Source organism: Pygoscelis adeliae, unplaced genomic scaffold (assembly GCF_000699105.1).
Source record: "Pygoscelis adeliae isolate BGI_AS28 unplaced genomic scaffold, ASM69910v1 Scaffold7, whole genome shotgun sequence".
Lineage (NCBI taxonomy): Eukaryota > Metazoa > Chordata > Aves > Sphenisciformes > Spheniscidae > Pygoscelis > Pygoscelis adeliae.
The window spans coordinates 2,727,850-2,745,387 of NW_008825268.1; the positions used below are offsets into that span (position 1 = coordinate 2,727,850).

The 17,538-nt window shown below is 41.3% G+C and overlaps 1 protein-coding gene across 1 annotated transcript in view; it reads right to left on the reverse strand.

Moving 5' to 3' along the window:
• CPS1 (carbamoyl-phosphate synthase 1, mitochondrial) overlaps window positions 1-17,538 on the reverse strand; it is a 99,202-nt gene that overhangs the window by 54,599 nt on the left and 27,065 nt on the right. The window contains exons 11-20 of the mRNA XM_009329645.1: window positions 15,518-15,595; window positions 13,886-13,984; window positions 13,087-13,182; window positions 8,728-8,917; window positions 8,028-8,185; window positions 7,122-7,250; window positions 4,431-4,575; window positions 3,839-4,049; window positions 2,558-2,756; window positions 200-376 (exon numbers count right to left, since the gene is read on the reverse strand). Coding sequence (XP_009327920.1) covers window positions 200-376; window positions 2,558-2,756; window positions 3,839-4,049; window positions 4,431-4,575; window positions 7,122-7,250; window positions 8,028-8,185; window positions 8,728-8,917; window positions 13,087-13,182; window positions 13,886-13,984; window positions 15,518-15,595 — 1,482 coding nt within the window. The remainder of the gene's footprint in view (window positions 1-199; window positions 377-2,557; window positions 2,757-3,838; window positions 4,050-4,430; window positions 4,576-7,121; window positions 7,251-8,027; window positions 8,186-8,727; window positions 8,918-13,086; window positions 13,183-13,885; window positions 13,985-15,517; window positions 15,596-17,538) is intronic.

Below are 17,538 nucleotides of genomic sequence, written 5' to 3' on the forward strand. Positions count from 1 at the left end.
ACCCAGCTATTATGTTCTGCAGAGGAAATTACATGCGATAGAGAATATCTGTACTTCAATAGCAAGGATCTTACACAAGGTGGTCCCAGTGTGCTTGACACAGGGAAGCAAGGGGGTGAAGAATCTGTCACCTCAGTTGACCCAGTCTGGTAACTATAATTCAAGGGACATAGGTCAAAGGCTTTCTATCTTTTGTTACCTTGGCTATTGCATGTATCCGAGTGCTGGACGGCTCAGAGAGTTCCTTCTGGAGATCTAAGATGGCTGGCCAGGCTTTATTCATGGGCAGACGTGAAGTGAAGCCATCTACAGATGGGTGGCACATTCTCAGGGCCTTTTGGAAGCTCTCTTCAAAAGTGCGTCCAATAGCCATGACCTGTAACAGAGAACACTTCCACATTAGCTATGGTGAGCTGCTGCCCAGCTACCCCCTGAATAACAGAGGAGTGCAAATTTAAACCACAAAGATAGACATACAGAAAGATTACAGCCTTTGGACCTCCTCCCTAGACAGTCCTGCTGGCTTTAAGACAGGCAGAGCTGACTGAGCCTTGGGAGCCTCACTTCTAGGCCTGACTCTGCCAATATCAACAGGGAGTTTCAGACAAGCGACTGCTTTCTGCTTTTGTCTCCCTAGCTGTAAAATACAGGAAGCCACTGCTCTCCTCTGTAAACTGCTTTGAAGCACTTAGTAGAGGGAAGCATTATGCAGCAGCATGGGTGTAGTAATATAGAAGGATATTTCTGTTTAACAACCTGTTAGAGATAGAAACTCACAGTGGAAATTCTAAGGTTCAGAAGAAATCTGCTCCTCTTCCTTTAAATTATATTTAACAATGACTCTCCCCTCTGAGGGCTCTCTTAAAGGATTACTCCTCCTTGGCATAGCAGGACTGGGGTTTCCCTCCTTCAATCTTGACATCACATCTAATAAGAAAACAAGTCTTTCTCTGTGGAAATCTGTGAGGTAGCAGAGCCCTTTCTCAAATTTCTACATTTTTATTTCTCAGCGCAGTGAAACCCTAACAGCATAAAAATCTTCTCAAATACAACATTGAAAAATGTCAAAGAAAAAAAATAACATTGTTTTCTCTTTTCTCACAGCTCCAGGCCCACTGCCCAGCACAACAGCGCCCAGGAAAAACCAGGCCAGGCCAGACTGTTCAATTAATAAAAATGCAGTAGGTGCTGCGATCTGGCTTCAAGTTCAGGCCTAGGGAGATGACTGTGCCATACTAATAGAGACATAGCGGCAAGAAGCTCTTTGCTTCAAAGACACCCCCTCCTACTCACAGGTCCTGGAGACTAACCTTTTTGCTGAGTATCTCCACCAGCTGCAAACTGCACCTCTTAAGCTTCTCCAGCCCTGTTTCAGTTCACCCCCCAGCAGTCATAGACCTGCACAGTTGGAGCACTGACTATTCCTATATCTCCCCCCTTCCTTTACCCAGCATCCTGCCTTGAGAAGGACAGGGGGTTCATGCAGTTCTGCTTTTGTGATATATGACCACTGGAAAGACTCAGTACTTCCTCCTGCAAATGTGTATGGCCAGGAAGTGTTTACAGCTGATGGTGCACAAGGCAACTGTATTTAGGAACCCCAGATCTACAGAACAGTCCAAAAAACCCTAAGCAGAGAGGGTTAATATCAGTAAGCATCAACTCACTGAACGAAAACCTCATTGCCATTAAAAGCCAAAACTGCCATTGAATAATCAAGTTCTAATTAATCCTTCCAGTTGTGATGAAGGCTTGTTATCTGAGCAAGGTAGAATTAATGTTAGGAAGGTCTCACGTGTCAAAATAATTTAATAAAATAGCTACTTGAAAAGCATTAGGAAAAAAAGGCAGCTGAAAAAATACACAATTAATTATTTTGCTTTGGTAGCTGATATGTAATTAACTAATTAAGTGGGTAATTTACCCATTTTGCTTCATTTCTCTCCTCTTAAAACATGGTCTGAAAATGCTGTTACTGTCCCAGACACCTTAAAATCAGGGTTTAAAAGTCACACTGTCATGTTCCAGATATAAGAGACTTAATTACTAAAAGAAGTCAAAACTTCACAGCAAGATTACAGATTGTGTTTGGATTTCAAGAGCAGAAGTAGGCTGAGATTTGGCATATGGTTTTAACAGAGAGGACAAATAACTATGGGAACAACTAAGAGCTGCGGCTCATCGGCATCACTGAAAATCTTAACAGACTACAACTCTTGAAGTTATACTCTAATTAACCACCACTACAGAACCCCAAACAAAAAAATAACTCTGAGAGTTCTGTAGTGAGCGTTAAGAATGAAGTCAACCTCAGGTGAGCCAAAGTGGTCTCTTCCCTTAGGGGTCAAACCATTTATGAATCCACACTGTGATATCCAAGATTACAGAGTCCTAACTCATTTCAATTAATTATAGTACTGGATAAAAATCATTTGAGCTGAATAAATATCTTCAAAATCCATTAGGTCCCTGAAGACAGATATTCTGAGGGTTTCCAAGAAAGAGAAATTACTTTCCCAAGTGGTAGAATGGAAGGGAAGGAGAGTCTTGCACTCACCTCTCCCACGCTCTTCATGGAGCTTCCAATCCGGTTGGACATATGCTGAAAACGATCCAAATCCCAGCGGGGTATCTTCGTAACAACGTAATCCAGGCTGGGCTCAAAGCAGGCAGAGGTTTTTCCTGTCACCACGTTCTTGATTTCTGGCAAGGGGATCCCCAAGGCAATTTTGGCAGCAATGAATGCTAATGGATACCTGCCATAGAGGAGAGTGAGAGAATGGTAGAATGGGAAGTACTTTGCTTTGGCAAATCCTAGGAGTGGATCAAATTAAACAGATGTGAGCTTATTTTCCCTCCCTAACACAATGGAAGGTTACTGTACCCAAGCACAGCAGCGTCCATCCAGCTTCCTACCCTAACACATTGCAGAGCTACTTACCTAGATCTGGGACTTGCTTTATTATCTGCAAAGCCACCATTTTAAATATCTGTCACACCCACAGCGAGACCACATAAACAGATATGTTTTGCTGCAAGTCTGTCATCCAAAAATAAAACAATCAAACGCCCACTGTCCAACATCATGGCTTATCTCCAGTCTGCTATGGCACTTCAACAGCCACAAGAGTTGTTGAGAACTGCAAATTAGAGATTAATTTGTGCCTCTCAACAGCATCTGCAAAGTGCAATTAAGAAGCCAATTTTTAAACAGCCTGCTCTGACCATCCTTATCTTGATTAGTTTAAGATTAGCCAACAAAACAAAGGCAGCTAGCAATACCATTTGCATCAATCTGACAGACAGCTCATTAATAACTGTGTCCTCTGGGTCCCAGAGATGATTTGCAGGCAACATATGGATACAGTGGATATGCTTTGTAAGGACAGCTATTAGGCTCCCCCCCCCACCTCCTGGGAGTTTTTCCATTTGTAGTAACAGCATCGGCAGGCTGGAATGGACCTGGAGGGCTCACCAACCCCTTCTTCTATCTCCCAGCAGGACCGACTTGCCAAGGGTCAATCCGAGCAGATGCTGACAACTGTTCTTAGAAGCTTCCCATGCAGAAATCTGGACCTTACTGACCTGACCGCTCCAGAGGTCTCCCTAACAGCCAACTTCAGTCTTCCCTGCTGCAAATTAAGCCTGCGCCTCCTTGTCTTAACTGCATGGAGAGCAGATGCAGGAACACTTCTTCCTTGCAGCTGTCACTTACATATTTAAATAATACACTGATCCAAGTCCCTTATCGTAATTCTCTCTTTCTGTTCTTCTCCCCTCAGTTTTTGTTTTTCATTTGTTAGTTTTGTAGTATTTTGGTTTTTTTAAATAATCTTACCCTGTTGCCTTGGAGGCCAAAGCTGAACTTCTTGAGAGTCTGGCATTAACTTCAATGATGTAGTACTCCAGGGAAGTTGGATGCAGAGCAAACTGGATATTACACTCTCCCACAATGCCCAAATGTCGGACAACTTTGATGGCACGATCCCTCAACATCTGAAATTCCTCATTAGTGAGTGTCTGGCTTGGAGCCACTACAACAGAATCCCCTGTTTGTCACAAGGTAGCAGAGGAGGAAAGTGAGAAGCAGTTCAGCAGCAGTAAATTCTAGCCACACAGGTCACTTTCTTCGCTAACCCATTGCTAGTAATGAAGTTACTACAGACATTCAAACCTGTGGATGCACAGCTGATGAAAAGCACAGACAGTTATAGGCCCAGAGTCAGAGAGGCCAGCCAATCTTACAGAAAAAAGGATCATAGGCATAGGTTTAGCCTAAAAATATCTGTTTCACACCCTAACTGGCTGAAGAGTATTTCTAGAGCCCACTTCATCAATCATGAAACTATGTCAATAACAGCAGGCAGAAGGGCACTGCATAAAAAAGTTAACGAGCCATTTCCAGTGAGCCACCCTGTGCCCAAGCCTACCTGTGTGGACTCCCATAGCATCAATGTTTTCCATATTGCAGACAGCAATACAGTTATCAGCAGCATCTCTCACAACTTCATACTCTATCTCCTTCCAGCCAACAACTGACTTTTCCACCAGAATTTGGTTAGTCATTGCAAATGCCTGGGAATATGTTACGGAAAATGAATAGTAAAAAAGAAAACCTTATTAGAACATGTTCCATACTTAAGACTTCTGTGACTTATCTCCAGACATCCCAGACCAACACAAAAATTGAAAGATGAAGATAAGTGAAGTTCATAGCATCAATGACAAGCACTTTATAGTTCTCTTTTTTAAAAAAAATTTTTGCATTACCTTCATTTGAAAGGCACAGAAAATATTTATGTGATCTGATGGGAAAAAAGGCAGGGCATGTGAGCTTGCAATGGAATATAAATAATCAATAGGAATATAAAAATATCTAAGGCTTCAGTCATGCAACAGACACATGCTTTTGTTTATGTATGTGGGCAGCCCCAAGGACTTCAGTTAGAGAACTCTGCAGAAAGCTAAATGACTAAGTGATGGGGAGCGTGGGTGCCAGCAAACACTACGTAATTAATAGCACTAATAATGCTGCTTATCATTGGCATACTAACCAGAAGCAAGATTCGTGATTTATTCTTAAACTAATCTTGAAAGCACTCCTCAGCACAAGAGACAACAATGAAAAATATTGTTTGTTGGTAAATGAACATAATCTAAGTGAATAGATGGCCTTAATATTAGCAGATAGAAAACATTAATCAATACTCGCTTAAAATCCTAGAAAGTAACAGGCATATTATCAATCCATCCTTTAGCAAAGCTTCTTGTTTTAATGCTGCCCATGAATCAGTCTTCAGTCTGGTCCCCTCTGTAGTTAGCTCAAGCTGTTATTCAAATGTTGCCTTTAGCTCAGTTGCCAAACTCGCACACAAAAAAAAAAAAGAAAAAAAAAAGAAAAAATAGTTTGAAGAGTGGCGCTTCATACCCGGCCTAAGCAGGCACTGAATTTGTGGTGATGTAGCGGGAACACCTAACTACACTTGTAAAACAATCTATACTGCTCCTGTGTTACTTGTCTACTGCCTTCTCTCACTCAACATGAGCAGACTCAGGAGACATGAACTCAGGGCTAGATTACTTGAACTAGCTGTGCTATGAAATATCCATAGGTGTTCAGTTATCTGAATTATGTACAATTCAGAGTCCAGTGTCTGAAAATCCAGTTCACAGAATTACTACGGATCATCTTCATAACTGAAAAGAATGGAGTTTCTGCTGGGCTGTGGAAATGAGCGTCCAAAGTTGAGCTAATTCAATAAGACCCAAATTGTTTTTCACTGTAAATTTTGAAATATCGTTCTCCATTCAAAATGCTGAAGCTCTTTTAGTATAATTTTTGAGAAAATGAAAACATTTACTTAGGAAGTAAAACAGAATCAGACTTTTGGCAGAAAAAAAGGAAAGTTTCAGAAACATGAAAAATTTACTAAAAATATGAACTGCCTGACTTCTAAAGTTTTACAGATAATAAGATGTTTATAAAGAGCAGCTGTTTTACAGATTTCAGGGAAAAACGGAGATGTTCAAAACCACTTTTTAAAAAAAACACCAAGAAATGCTGATCAAAACCAGGTTTTCCTACTGAAAAATGTTTTGATATAAACCCTTCAGACAGCTGCATGCCCAGGGTTTCTGGATGAATTTCTGCATTCTCTAAACACAGACCATGCATGAGCTTGGGCAAGCAACATGTTTCCAACCTCAGCCATCGATCCATAAGATGGCGTTACTGCACGCACTGCTTCCTCCTGCATCTGTCAGTCCCGTCCACTGAGCCTCCCTGCGACAGACACTGCCTGAGCAGATGTTTGTTGAGCACTAAGCACACTGGACCCAAAGTCTTTTTGCATGACAGCAGTGTGGAGGAACACAAAAATGTCATTTTCACATACAGCTCTTAATGGCATCAGCAGTATTTCTTACTAGAGATACATGAAAGATTAAGAGGTTCAGCAAATCAGGAAAAGGCAAACCCCAAAATTTTAGAGACCAATTGATATTTCCTAAAATGCTGCATTTTTTTCCAAGGAAAAAAGCTTTTGTTTTGTTTTCCCCAATTATCTGTTTACTTTTCACAGCAAATTTATAAAAAACAATCCCAGATTTCCTACAGAAAGAGAGCTGTCTCTTCATAGGCAGAGACAGCTGGTGGATGTCAAATTATGAAGTGTCATCCTGTTAAAACTCTACGTGAGCTTTTGACCTAGCAAAAATACCGTCTTTAGACAGAAACTCAGCAGAGGCCCAAGCCTCCCAGCTCTTCTATCCCTGACACTACATTACCACTCAGCATTTTGAATGTTTCAACTTCCTTGAAATCTTCCATGTACCATTTACTCCTGAAAGTAGGTGAATATAGTCCACTATGTTCCTTTTCAGACCAAAATTGCTGAAACACTTGCTCAAATTATGACTTGTTTCTCATAAATTTAACAGATCTGTCATTTAACCATTTTCATTACCCAAGAAAGAGGGCATTAAAAGGAGTCAGGATAACATTTTACAGGTAAGATGAGAAGTAGGGTATGTACAATTCCAGTGTCCGTGACTATTAGAAGAATATCTAAGAAAATCAGATGTCCAGACTCTATTCCCAGTGCTTGCAACTGCAGACATACCTTTATACCAAGGTCCAGCAAACTTTCCTTATCAGGACATATGCCTGATCCCAGACCACCAAGGGCATAAGCAGAACGTATCATGACTGGGTAGCTAATCTTTTCAGCTGCCTTCAGAGCATCTTCAATCTTAAAGGAGAGGGGAACATATTTCAGAGATATGATAACAATTAAGATGAATAAAGTCTTCAACTCTGGTTACACGGTTAACTGGAAATCCCATCAGTAAGACACTAAGCTGTCTGAAGATAAAATGAAAAGAATAAAAGTTGGCTTTGTAACATTGCTTTGTTCTGCCAAACAGCAGAAAACTGGAACATGGACTCCAGGAGGTGGCTTCTGACCTTCGTTATGTGTGGACTTCCTTACTGCCTTTCCATGGACAATGTCCTTACCTGGTCTGCCTTCACAGACTTTAGCATGAAATAACCCCTCCAACAGATATCCTGGTTTAAGACCTGTTTGATTTCCTGCAAACTCAAACAAGCCTTCCCACTGAACCAATTTTTTGTTTTCACACTCCCGTCCTCAAGAAGGATTTCAGTACTGCTGATTCTGAGGACCTGAAAACCTAAGTCTAAATGGCTTGTGTAAGATTTTTTTTAAAAAAGTAGCCACCGAAATGTTATAGGTTTTTGTGCTGCAGCACAGAAGTCACCCCAACCTAATTTCCTTTTCTTGTCAATGGGTAAATTAGCTTAGGCTTTCCAAGTGATTAATTGCATTTTCACTCATTTTAAATCATGGTGAACCAGCATCAACCACTGTGGAGTGCTGATGAAAGCGTACAAGCTACAGTGTCCACAGTTGTATTCAGCTTTCACTCAACAAAACTATATTTTTTTTTTTAATAACTCAAATGGGCAACAGTAATAGTAATCGCATCTTCAAAATTGTCTGATTTACCGATTCCACTGCAAAGCTAGGAGCAATCTTTTCATTTAGCTCAGTCAGTTTATCGCAAAAAAGCTTTCTATCCTCTGTAGCCATGATGGATTCAACTGATGTACCTAGGACCTTCACACCATACTCCTGCAGGACTCCTTGCTTGAAGAGTTCCACTCCTGCAGAGCAAACAAAGCCACATGGTAGATGAAGAAGAAAGTATTCAGAAGATATCTGACTAGCTGACAACTTGTCCGGTCTTATCAACAGTTAATTTTATTATTCTTTATCAGTATTAGAACTGTAACATGAAAGTTTCTGTCCTAAAATCTATGAAACCTAGGACTATTATAAGTTACTGCTTGGCCATCATCTGCAACACGGTTGGATACTGTTGCAAGAAGCTAAATGAAGCTAAGTTTTCCTTTTGACCTCTGCCTCAAGGTGGTCTGAATATCCTCAATTCAACTATTATAACTAAGACTTAAGCTGCAAAGCTGGATATATGAATTACTTTTAAGCATCAAAACCAGCAATTAGATGTTATGTTCACAGCTTAGCAATTACTCACTCCCCCATGGTCAGTATCTCTGCCTGTATCACCTAGTAACCTGGGCAATGTATGAGGCACATGGGTCTTGCATGTCTGCACAAATAGAGTCTGCTGAACACATGGTGAAAACCATGAGTTTGCCTGCCAAGGTGCCTGTATTGTACTCACCACAGTTGAGAGCAGTCTGGCCACCCATGCCCAGAATTAATCCATCAGGACGCTCTGCCTTGATGACCTCTGTGACAAACTGTGGAGTGATGGGGAGGAAGTAGACAGCATCAGCCTGCTTTAAGCCAGTCTCATTGGTCTGCACTGAAGCAATATTGGGATTCATGAGGACAACTTTCACATTTTCTTCCTGAAAAATGAAAATCTGCATTAAAATGAGGCGTATTTGGAAAAAGAGCTAACAGCAGCAGCAGCAAGGAGAGATGGGGTTCAACAAGCAATTCACCAACAGCAGAATTTAGAAAGCCTGGTTCCTTATGTACTCTCCCATAAGGGATTTCTGGTATCTTGTACCAGGCTGAGCTAACGCCAGTTCTTTACTTTTGTGCCTCTGCCTGTCTGTGAATCTTGAGGGAATGGAGATTCCCACCTGATTCAGAAATTTGGTGGAAATTGTTAAACACATTTAGGAGTAACATAGGGGAGACAGGAACAAACTCCAGCATAATCATGTCTGTCTTCTATTGGAAGTCAGACTAAAAGTGACAAAGCAAAAAAAAATTAATCAAAACCCAATCTTTTCTTGCCAAGCAGTAGGTCTTTGATTATGGGTATCCAAGTAGTTCACAGATTTTTGTACTGACTAGTAACAGTACAAGCATACATTTTTTGCTTTGACTTTCCATAAAAATACTTTCATTTTCCTGGTGTTATCACTTTAAAAATCTTGTCCCATAACCTTTTTGTTTGATATTGCACATACTAAAAGACAAACTCTGCCTCTATACGCAAGACAAAAGTTAGCCAAAACTTCACACTGTTTTTTCTCTGTCACAGATGAGAAATTAAGATAGAGAGATAATAAAGTTTATCTGTTTCCTGCTATACCAATGGGAGTTTTGCCACTCTTTTGGCTACAGACAGAAATTAACTACAGCTTGCTCAATAGGAGAAAAGTCTGAGTCAGAGCTGGGCAGATCAACTCTCCTCACTCTTGAAATACTAGTGCGTAATGAGGAAGCAGACCAAGTTTTGCTAATAATGATGAGACCAGAATGTGGCCAAACTTTAAAAACACGCCAACCACAAGCAGATAAAGAACAATGTATAACTGCTTTGTTGAAAAGGTGGACTGGGAAGTGCAAAGGCTGTAGCCTCATTTTTATGGGAACTCATTCTAATCTCCATCAACTTCTTGCAAGGCAATAAACCTCTATAAACAAACAAACTATTTGCAGACAGTGCTAATTATAGATGCAAAATACATTTTAAGAGAAAGATTTGCTATATGGAAGTTGTGGAGGTTAAGAAACAACAATGAAGGCTCTCATTAAAAACAGGAACTGTGATCAAAGATTAAAAAAAGAGTTAAAAGAAACAGGAAGAAGGTTGGCAGACTAAGTCAGCCATTCCTCGAGCAAATGCAATGGAAGCGTTGCTGGGACCAGTATAGAAATTGCTATTTTTCCCCAGTTCACAATAATCATGAAAATGCCATAGGGTTTTTCTGTGTTTGTTTAAAATTTGTGATTACTTTACCCACTGGTTTGGGGGAACAAATATATAGCTCACCTGCAGCAGTGGGATTCTCACTCAAAGCTCTGACTGCTCAGTGCAGGTATTAGATAACATTTCTTCTCCTTCCTTTGATAACTCAAAATACTGCCTTAAAGACTGGCTGTAAATTTCTGCTGACCTTTTTTGCCCATGAAAAGTTGGATTTTCTTTACTGAAGCACACTTTCCTTGGAAATGTGTGGAACAGGAAAGGGAAAGAAGAGATAAAATCCTTATGGAAAAATATTTCGGATTTAGACAAATGACCCCAAACAGGGTAGTTTTTATGGTGGTGCTGAGGAAAAAGGGTGGATCTGTAATCAAAACATTCTTCTCTAATAAATGTATTCAGAAATTCATAGCTATAATTCTGTTGAAATGAATGGGGGAGGGAGAGGTATATCACTTTCCAACAAGCTGGAGTAACTGTACATCTCAGCCCTTTCTTTCCTACTTATCTGGGACAAGGTATCTTAAGGACCAGCAGTGATGAGGAAGATAATTAATGAGAGAATTAATGCTCGCTGTGCTAAGAGAGACACATTGTACTGATACCACATCCTCTGGCCCAACTGTTCGGGATGTTAGATTTTAATCCACTTCCTGTTTGCCCTTACAACCCTTTCCTTCAACTTCTGCCTTTTTCATTTTTCATAAGCACATAGCACTCTGTGCAATGGCCACCCATCCTGATTGGAGATCTTTGTTACAACTTAATTAAAACAGTGAATTAATAATACTCCAGGAGGGCTCCATTCCTCTTTTTGTGTAATATCCACCTGTATTCAGACCAGTTGGGAGAATCCCCACAGCAAGTAATCCAGAAGGTTTTTCAGGTGACCACAAGCCAGTCTCTGTTGTTCACAGATGCTTCCAGGTCTTGTTCTTCAGAGGATGTTCCTGCCTTTGATGAACATTCTTGCAAATACAAATTCACTGACTGGGGAAGTCCCAGCTCCACAGGGTTTTACTCTTTAAAAGAGGCGCCCATTTAACTGTATAGGACTAAATATTAACAACAGCATCTTCTTATAATGAATCGGCATCCAACAGACTAGGAAGAACAGCAGCACATAGCAGAATGAATCAGAACGTCCAGCACTAAGAATCCATACTGATTATTTATTAAAAAAAAAAAAAAAAGAAAAAAAGAAAGGAGAAGTCTAAGGGGAAAGAAATCTCTCTTGCCTCCTGTTAATTGTCCCTGTTCTCTCCCACCCATGCTCTGCAGCTTTCCCCTGGCAACCACTGACCAACCGCCTTCTCTCCCACATGCAACTGTAAATCACTCTGCCAGAGGCAAGGTCAGAAAGTGCAAGCACTGCCGCTGGAATGGCTGATTAGCCTGCAGATCAGAGCAGCTGGCTGGTGGCCACAGGAAGGGAAAGGGCACTGTGGGAAGTCAAGCCAGGGAGATTTATCATAACCCCCCCCAACACTTTCTTCCACAAACCAGAGCTGAGTTTGAAGGATGAAAGAGCAAAAAAAAAAGAGAGAGGTGCCTCCTTTCCAACTCAGATCATTATCTGCACTCACCAACTCTGGGATCCTCCACTCCTAACTTGTTCTTGTTTTCTTGATGACATGGCCACTTCGAACTAGTAGCCAGCAATAGCAACACAGGACACAAACAAAGCATATACATTACAAGATGTGTTGTAACACTGGGACCAACCCAGAGAAACCCCAGATTATATTTAAGATCACTGTAATTGATATTTTCCTTCCGCAACTCCAGGGTCAGTACAGGAATAGAATGGCCCTGACATCAGAACAGCCTCAGAGCCGCTCACAATCATCACCTCATCTGAAGGTAGCTGCTACATCTGCTCTGAATCTGTCAGACAGACCTCTACAAGTTCTCCTCCTTCTTCATATGAGGTTAGACATGAACTAGGGGGCTCAAGTAACTGCTACATTACCAGTAATAACCCCATCACAGGAATACTGCTATGCTTCTACACCTTCTCCTAGCATGAGCTTTTCCCCTAACACCCTTTCTAGGTGCTTTGCACTCCTGCAGCATGAAACAGCCAGAGCGAATTAGACCCCAAAACCCACCATGTGAGAGCACTACACAGGATGCTTCAGCACAAGCACTGTTTTAAATGCATGCATTTCTCAGGCACGTATAGAAGTACACATGCATTTTTGTTTGCTTCAGAATAATACAGCTCTCCAGACTTCAGAAAGGGAACATCAGAAACCAGGTAGTAAGTTTAGTGGACAAAATTCATCCAAAGGAATGACTTTTCATTCATTCCCTTCAAGATTATGAATCTATTCTGGAAAAAAAACTTGATATATATAAACTTTAAAAAGTTCATCCCATTTAAAATAAATGCCATTCAGAAAAACTGCCTTGATAAGGAGTTCAAAAACTTTTGTGTAACAGTCTTGACAGCAGCCAACCACGCAGCTGTTGTTATTACTTGTCTACCTTGCAGTGTGTTAGCATATCACAAAAGTTTCAGTAATTTCAGCTCTGGTGTAGCTGACCATATTCCTCCTCTACATTTCCATTCAATATGACAAGCCTGGAGTGACCAGTCATACATCACAAATAACAAACTGCTTGAAGACTACAATGGAAACCTCGAAAATGTCTCTCTTTGGAAGGTAATTCTGAGTGGTTAACTCACATCACTCAACCAACAAATTCACAAACAAAAAATGTCTAAATTTCCCTATAGTCATTTATTCTCACCAGCTTCCCTGTGATACTACAGTTGGATGATTGCAGTTAGCTGTGAGAAGGGAAAGTAAATTAAATGAGGTTAGTATTTTCAGAGTATCCTCTCACCTTCATGGCTTTCACAGCCTGGGATCCAGAGTAATCAAATTCCCCTGCCTGACCGATCGACAGACCCCCGGATCCTAGAATGAGAACTTTGGAGACCTAGAAGTGTCAAACAGCATGAAAAAAATCAGTCCCATGGTAGTGGATGTTGAAATGAACAGGGACTGTGCAGCACTAAACACCTTCATATTACAAAACATAAGTTCTAACAAGAGAAGAAAGGTCACCTCCAAAGCCACTGCAGTTTTACTTTTAAGAATATTTCTACTGGACTTCTCCCATATATCTCTGGTTAGAGAAACACATGACTTATGCATAGGGCATACAATAAATGTGTTAATTGTATCATGTGCTTATAGACAACCATGCTTTACTTTGGCTGCCCGCAAAGTCCAGCTGCCTTCTCAGATAGCAAAACTGTATGAAATTCAGCTCACGCTAGGAATTTCAGACTTATTTGCTAAGCAGCAGAGCGTCAACATTATGCTGCTGGCACAAAATCTCATGGCCAGATTATCCCAGGGCACCTCATACACTGCTATGAGAGTACCTTTCTTGAGAGAACTACAAAGAAAAATACATGAAACATCAGATCTTACAACTTTCTTAAAGCAAGGAGAGTTAATAACGCAAGAGACGTCTGATGACTGTGAGAAAGGCAGCTGACAGGCCTTTTGTAAGGGAAGCCTCCTTTGACTTCCATGGTCAGCTTTTTGTGCCATTTTGTACTGTGGGTTCGGTGCGAATTAACAAGCTCCTAGCCTCACTGACAGGCATGAATAATGAGTAGCTGTACACTGACCTCCACTCTGGAAGCTGTCGCTCCAGCCTTGGGCAGGACCGAGGAAATGGTAGTGCCTTTCCCTCTCTTAACCAGAGAAATAAATGAGTCAAACAGGAACTAGGAAAAATAAGCACATGTATTTAATTGCCAAAGTGGAACTAAATAAATACCAAGCAAAGAAGGAAAAAACAGGCCATTTGTGAGCTCAAGCTGTCAACTCTGCTCTGCTGTCTTCAGAAGGTAGATTTACACCATCAGAGAGGATCATTATTTGACATTTATTTAACAACTTTGACATATATGACAAAGCCGCACTCAAGAAAGTGAGGTCGTATCAGGAAGAAAACACATATCAATCACGTCTGTATGCTCTGCTTGTATATGGCTGGCAGTATAATGAATGAGCATGCATGAAAAGCTAAAATACAGAAGACCATACACTTAACTAGCTCAAGGGAACCATCTGGAATGGTGCCTGCTACAAAGCTGGGATCTGAACAGGTATATCCAAACATCAGTTGTGCTAAATCAGTATTGTTCTTCCAGAGGATATCCCAGAGCAGCTGTGAAAAAAGTGTTCTCCAGCCAGGCCAGGCAGGGGAGGCAGAATGACCACCACTGGCATGCAGGCAGCTGCACGCAGTGGGACAGGCTCCCCACCTGACCCCACACTTGCAGAGCTTCTGTCCACACAGCCCCTGAAGGTGGCTGCTGGGAATTACCTATGGAAGGAGTATGGATGGGTCCTGCACGCCTAGCAGGATATGCCCTATGTTATCAAACCCATCCCAGCAGTGGGAGTGCACAGACTTGGAAAAGACACAGCTGAGGGTTGTTTTTAGTTCTCTGAGATTCACTAGTCAATCAGATCGCTAGAAAACTTCTTGATGTCAAGAGATTTACTTGCAGGTTTAATCAACATCATCAAATTAAGATTAAAATAAGCACTTCTATGTATTCTTCCATCTTCCTCTCTCAAGAAATGCTAAGTAGTTTATTTATGTTCAGACATGCCTCCTCTGCCTTCCACATCCGCTGCTGCTGCTTAGTCATAATCTGTGACTATGCAACCAGTTGTTATAGAATTTGTGCAAAGTCACAGATGGGGGATTAAAATTTCATTTCATTTAGGAGACCAGAGTAAGGAAGTGTGAATCCATTTACATAACTCTACAGTAATTATAAAATTTGAAAGTGGAACTAAAATGTATTAGAAAATTAATGATTTTATTACAAAGCATCTGGCTAGTATTTTTTTCTGTTAAAATAAAATCCTCTTCCCTTTGCAATCACCCCAGGTACAAGAGATTTGAGCCTGATCCTGCAAAGGCTTAAGCACTTCAGTAACTTCCAACACACAAATAATCCCACCAGGACTCAAAGCATACACATCATATGAATGGAATCATTGATCCAAAGCACACAGAAGTCAATAGATGCCTGCTACTGATTGTAATTAGCTGCAGATCAAGCTAAGCAGACACAAGCCTGTGCATGACTGGGCCCTCTGTTAGGATCCTGACATTTCCAAAACCAAGATTTAGGACCATCACCAACATAAAGACTTGTCACTGTAGCTGATACATATCTGTACTCCCTAGGTCATCTGAAAGCAAGCCCAGATCCACTCTCATACAATCATACACATACCTCTGTGTCTCTTGGCCCAGGATTTGCGTCTGGGTAGAACTGTGCTGTGAAAATCGGTCTGGTCTCATGCATAATTCCCTGCAGGAATAGAACAATCATCTTAGAAACCTCCTTGCAAGCGGGCAAGAGAACAGAAAGCCAAACCTTTCCCCTGTAAGCACTGAAGGCCAAAGGTCTGGGGTGTTTCTAGGGGCTGCCAAATTTACACCCATCTCATTCCCAGTCTTCAAACGATGTCTTATTTGAGGAGTCATTGAGCCTCTTGATCTTCTGCTAACGCTCCAATGCCTGTATAACCCACTGAGCTGTGGGTGGACGAGAAGCATAGTGGAAACATCACTTCCACTACAACAGCAAACACTACTAAGTTGTGAGCACTTAACAGAGCAGATAGGCTAGTCTCCCTCCAGAGGTAATCCTGGACCAGGCAGAGAAGAAAGACATACATGGCAAGAAAAGATCACCTTGGACAAGGCTATTATGGAATGAAAGGTTTTACCATCCTGATCTGGTTGGTTCTGTTACAGGAGAGATGGATTTAGGTCACACTCTTTACTTCCATAACTCACTTTAAATGCTGACACAGGGCCTTGCACATGATCTCTGCCCTGGGTCATTTTCAGGCCTGTGATGAAATGGGACCACTGCTCTGGACAAGAAATAGCTATGAAGGACCTAAACTGAGTTTGGAGGCAACGCTTGTAGTTTCAGCTGGAGCCAGGAAAACAGACTTCTCATTCGTGTGGCCTGATAGCACCAAGCAGCATGATCCACTGGGAGACTACCCTGTAGCTGTCATTGCTTATGGCCCCAATTCCAGATGGAAGTAGAGAAGTCCCTCAAGAGGGAACCCAGGAAAAAATAGTTCTGCTTCCCCTAGGAATGGACAAAGGAGTCCCAACAGCTCCTATAGAGCAACAGTGCCATCCAGAGCTGCAGGGTGGGATGCTGGGATAGGACAGGGATGAGAGGTGAGCTACTGACCACAGCTGATCCATTATGGTATGAGTTTCTGCCCTCAGAGTAAAGAATGCCATCAGTCTGTCACATTTTCCCTTAATGCTCATGTTACTTCTAGTTACATAGAAATATCTTTTAAAAATATTCAATCCATGGCTTGTCAGTATTTGGAAACCTGTGTTGGCCCTGTCCAGCTGTGATGGGTCAGGTCAGTCACAAGAAATGTTTTTTTCTCTTTCAAACAGAAGAACGCAACAGATTGCACATAAGAGCCCATCCAAACCTGTTCCTGTTTGCGCATCCCACGCTAAAAAAAAAACATTGCTCCTTGTCCCTCTCCACCTATGAAAGTTTAGGCGGCTGATGCTGCTTTGGGGCTCACAGAAATGGTCCTTTAGCTCACATAAAAGAATGTCATGCTTCTAGATCCAAAAGACTCATATCCAACCTTATCACCTGCTTTATGCAAAAGCATTATCACACTTGTCTCCAATCTTCAGCTAAAGCAAACATGAAAGGCCTGGGGATGAAAGGGTTCAGTTTGTCAACACAGCTAAAACAAACTCATTTCAAAAATTGAACTGAACAGCTGCAAGTTTTTTGTATTAATTTCTTTTTTGGTAACATTTGTTTCTGTTTAGATATGTCTGTAAGGATAAAGAAAACAGCAACTGAGAAACAACAAACTTACTCTAAAACCATCAGCTGGAAATTACGGCTCCTCGATCCTGCAAAGTATAGCCAGGATATGCCAGAACAGCACTGTTCAGTCTGCCAGACTTGATGTGGGACGTTTATAGAAAACAATGGAGAGGCATATTCCCATGGGGGACATTGCTTTTGAAAATACCTTTTTTCAATGATTTTTCTGATAAATAACAAGACTTCGCTGACTCGTACAACACTGGGCCTAATGGACAAGATTTAAAAGGGGCAATTACAAAGCCTGAGATCTGTCTCAATGTCTGTCTGACCTTGTCAAAACTGAGCTATGGGATAGTGTTTTCCTTCCTATGCTTTCCCCTATTCAGCTGTGAACCTCCAGAGGCCAGGTATTTTTA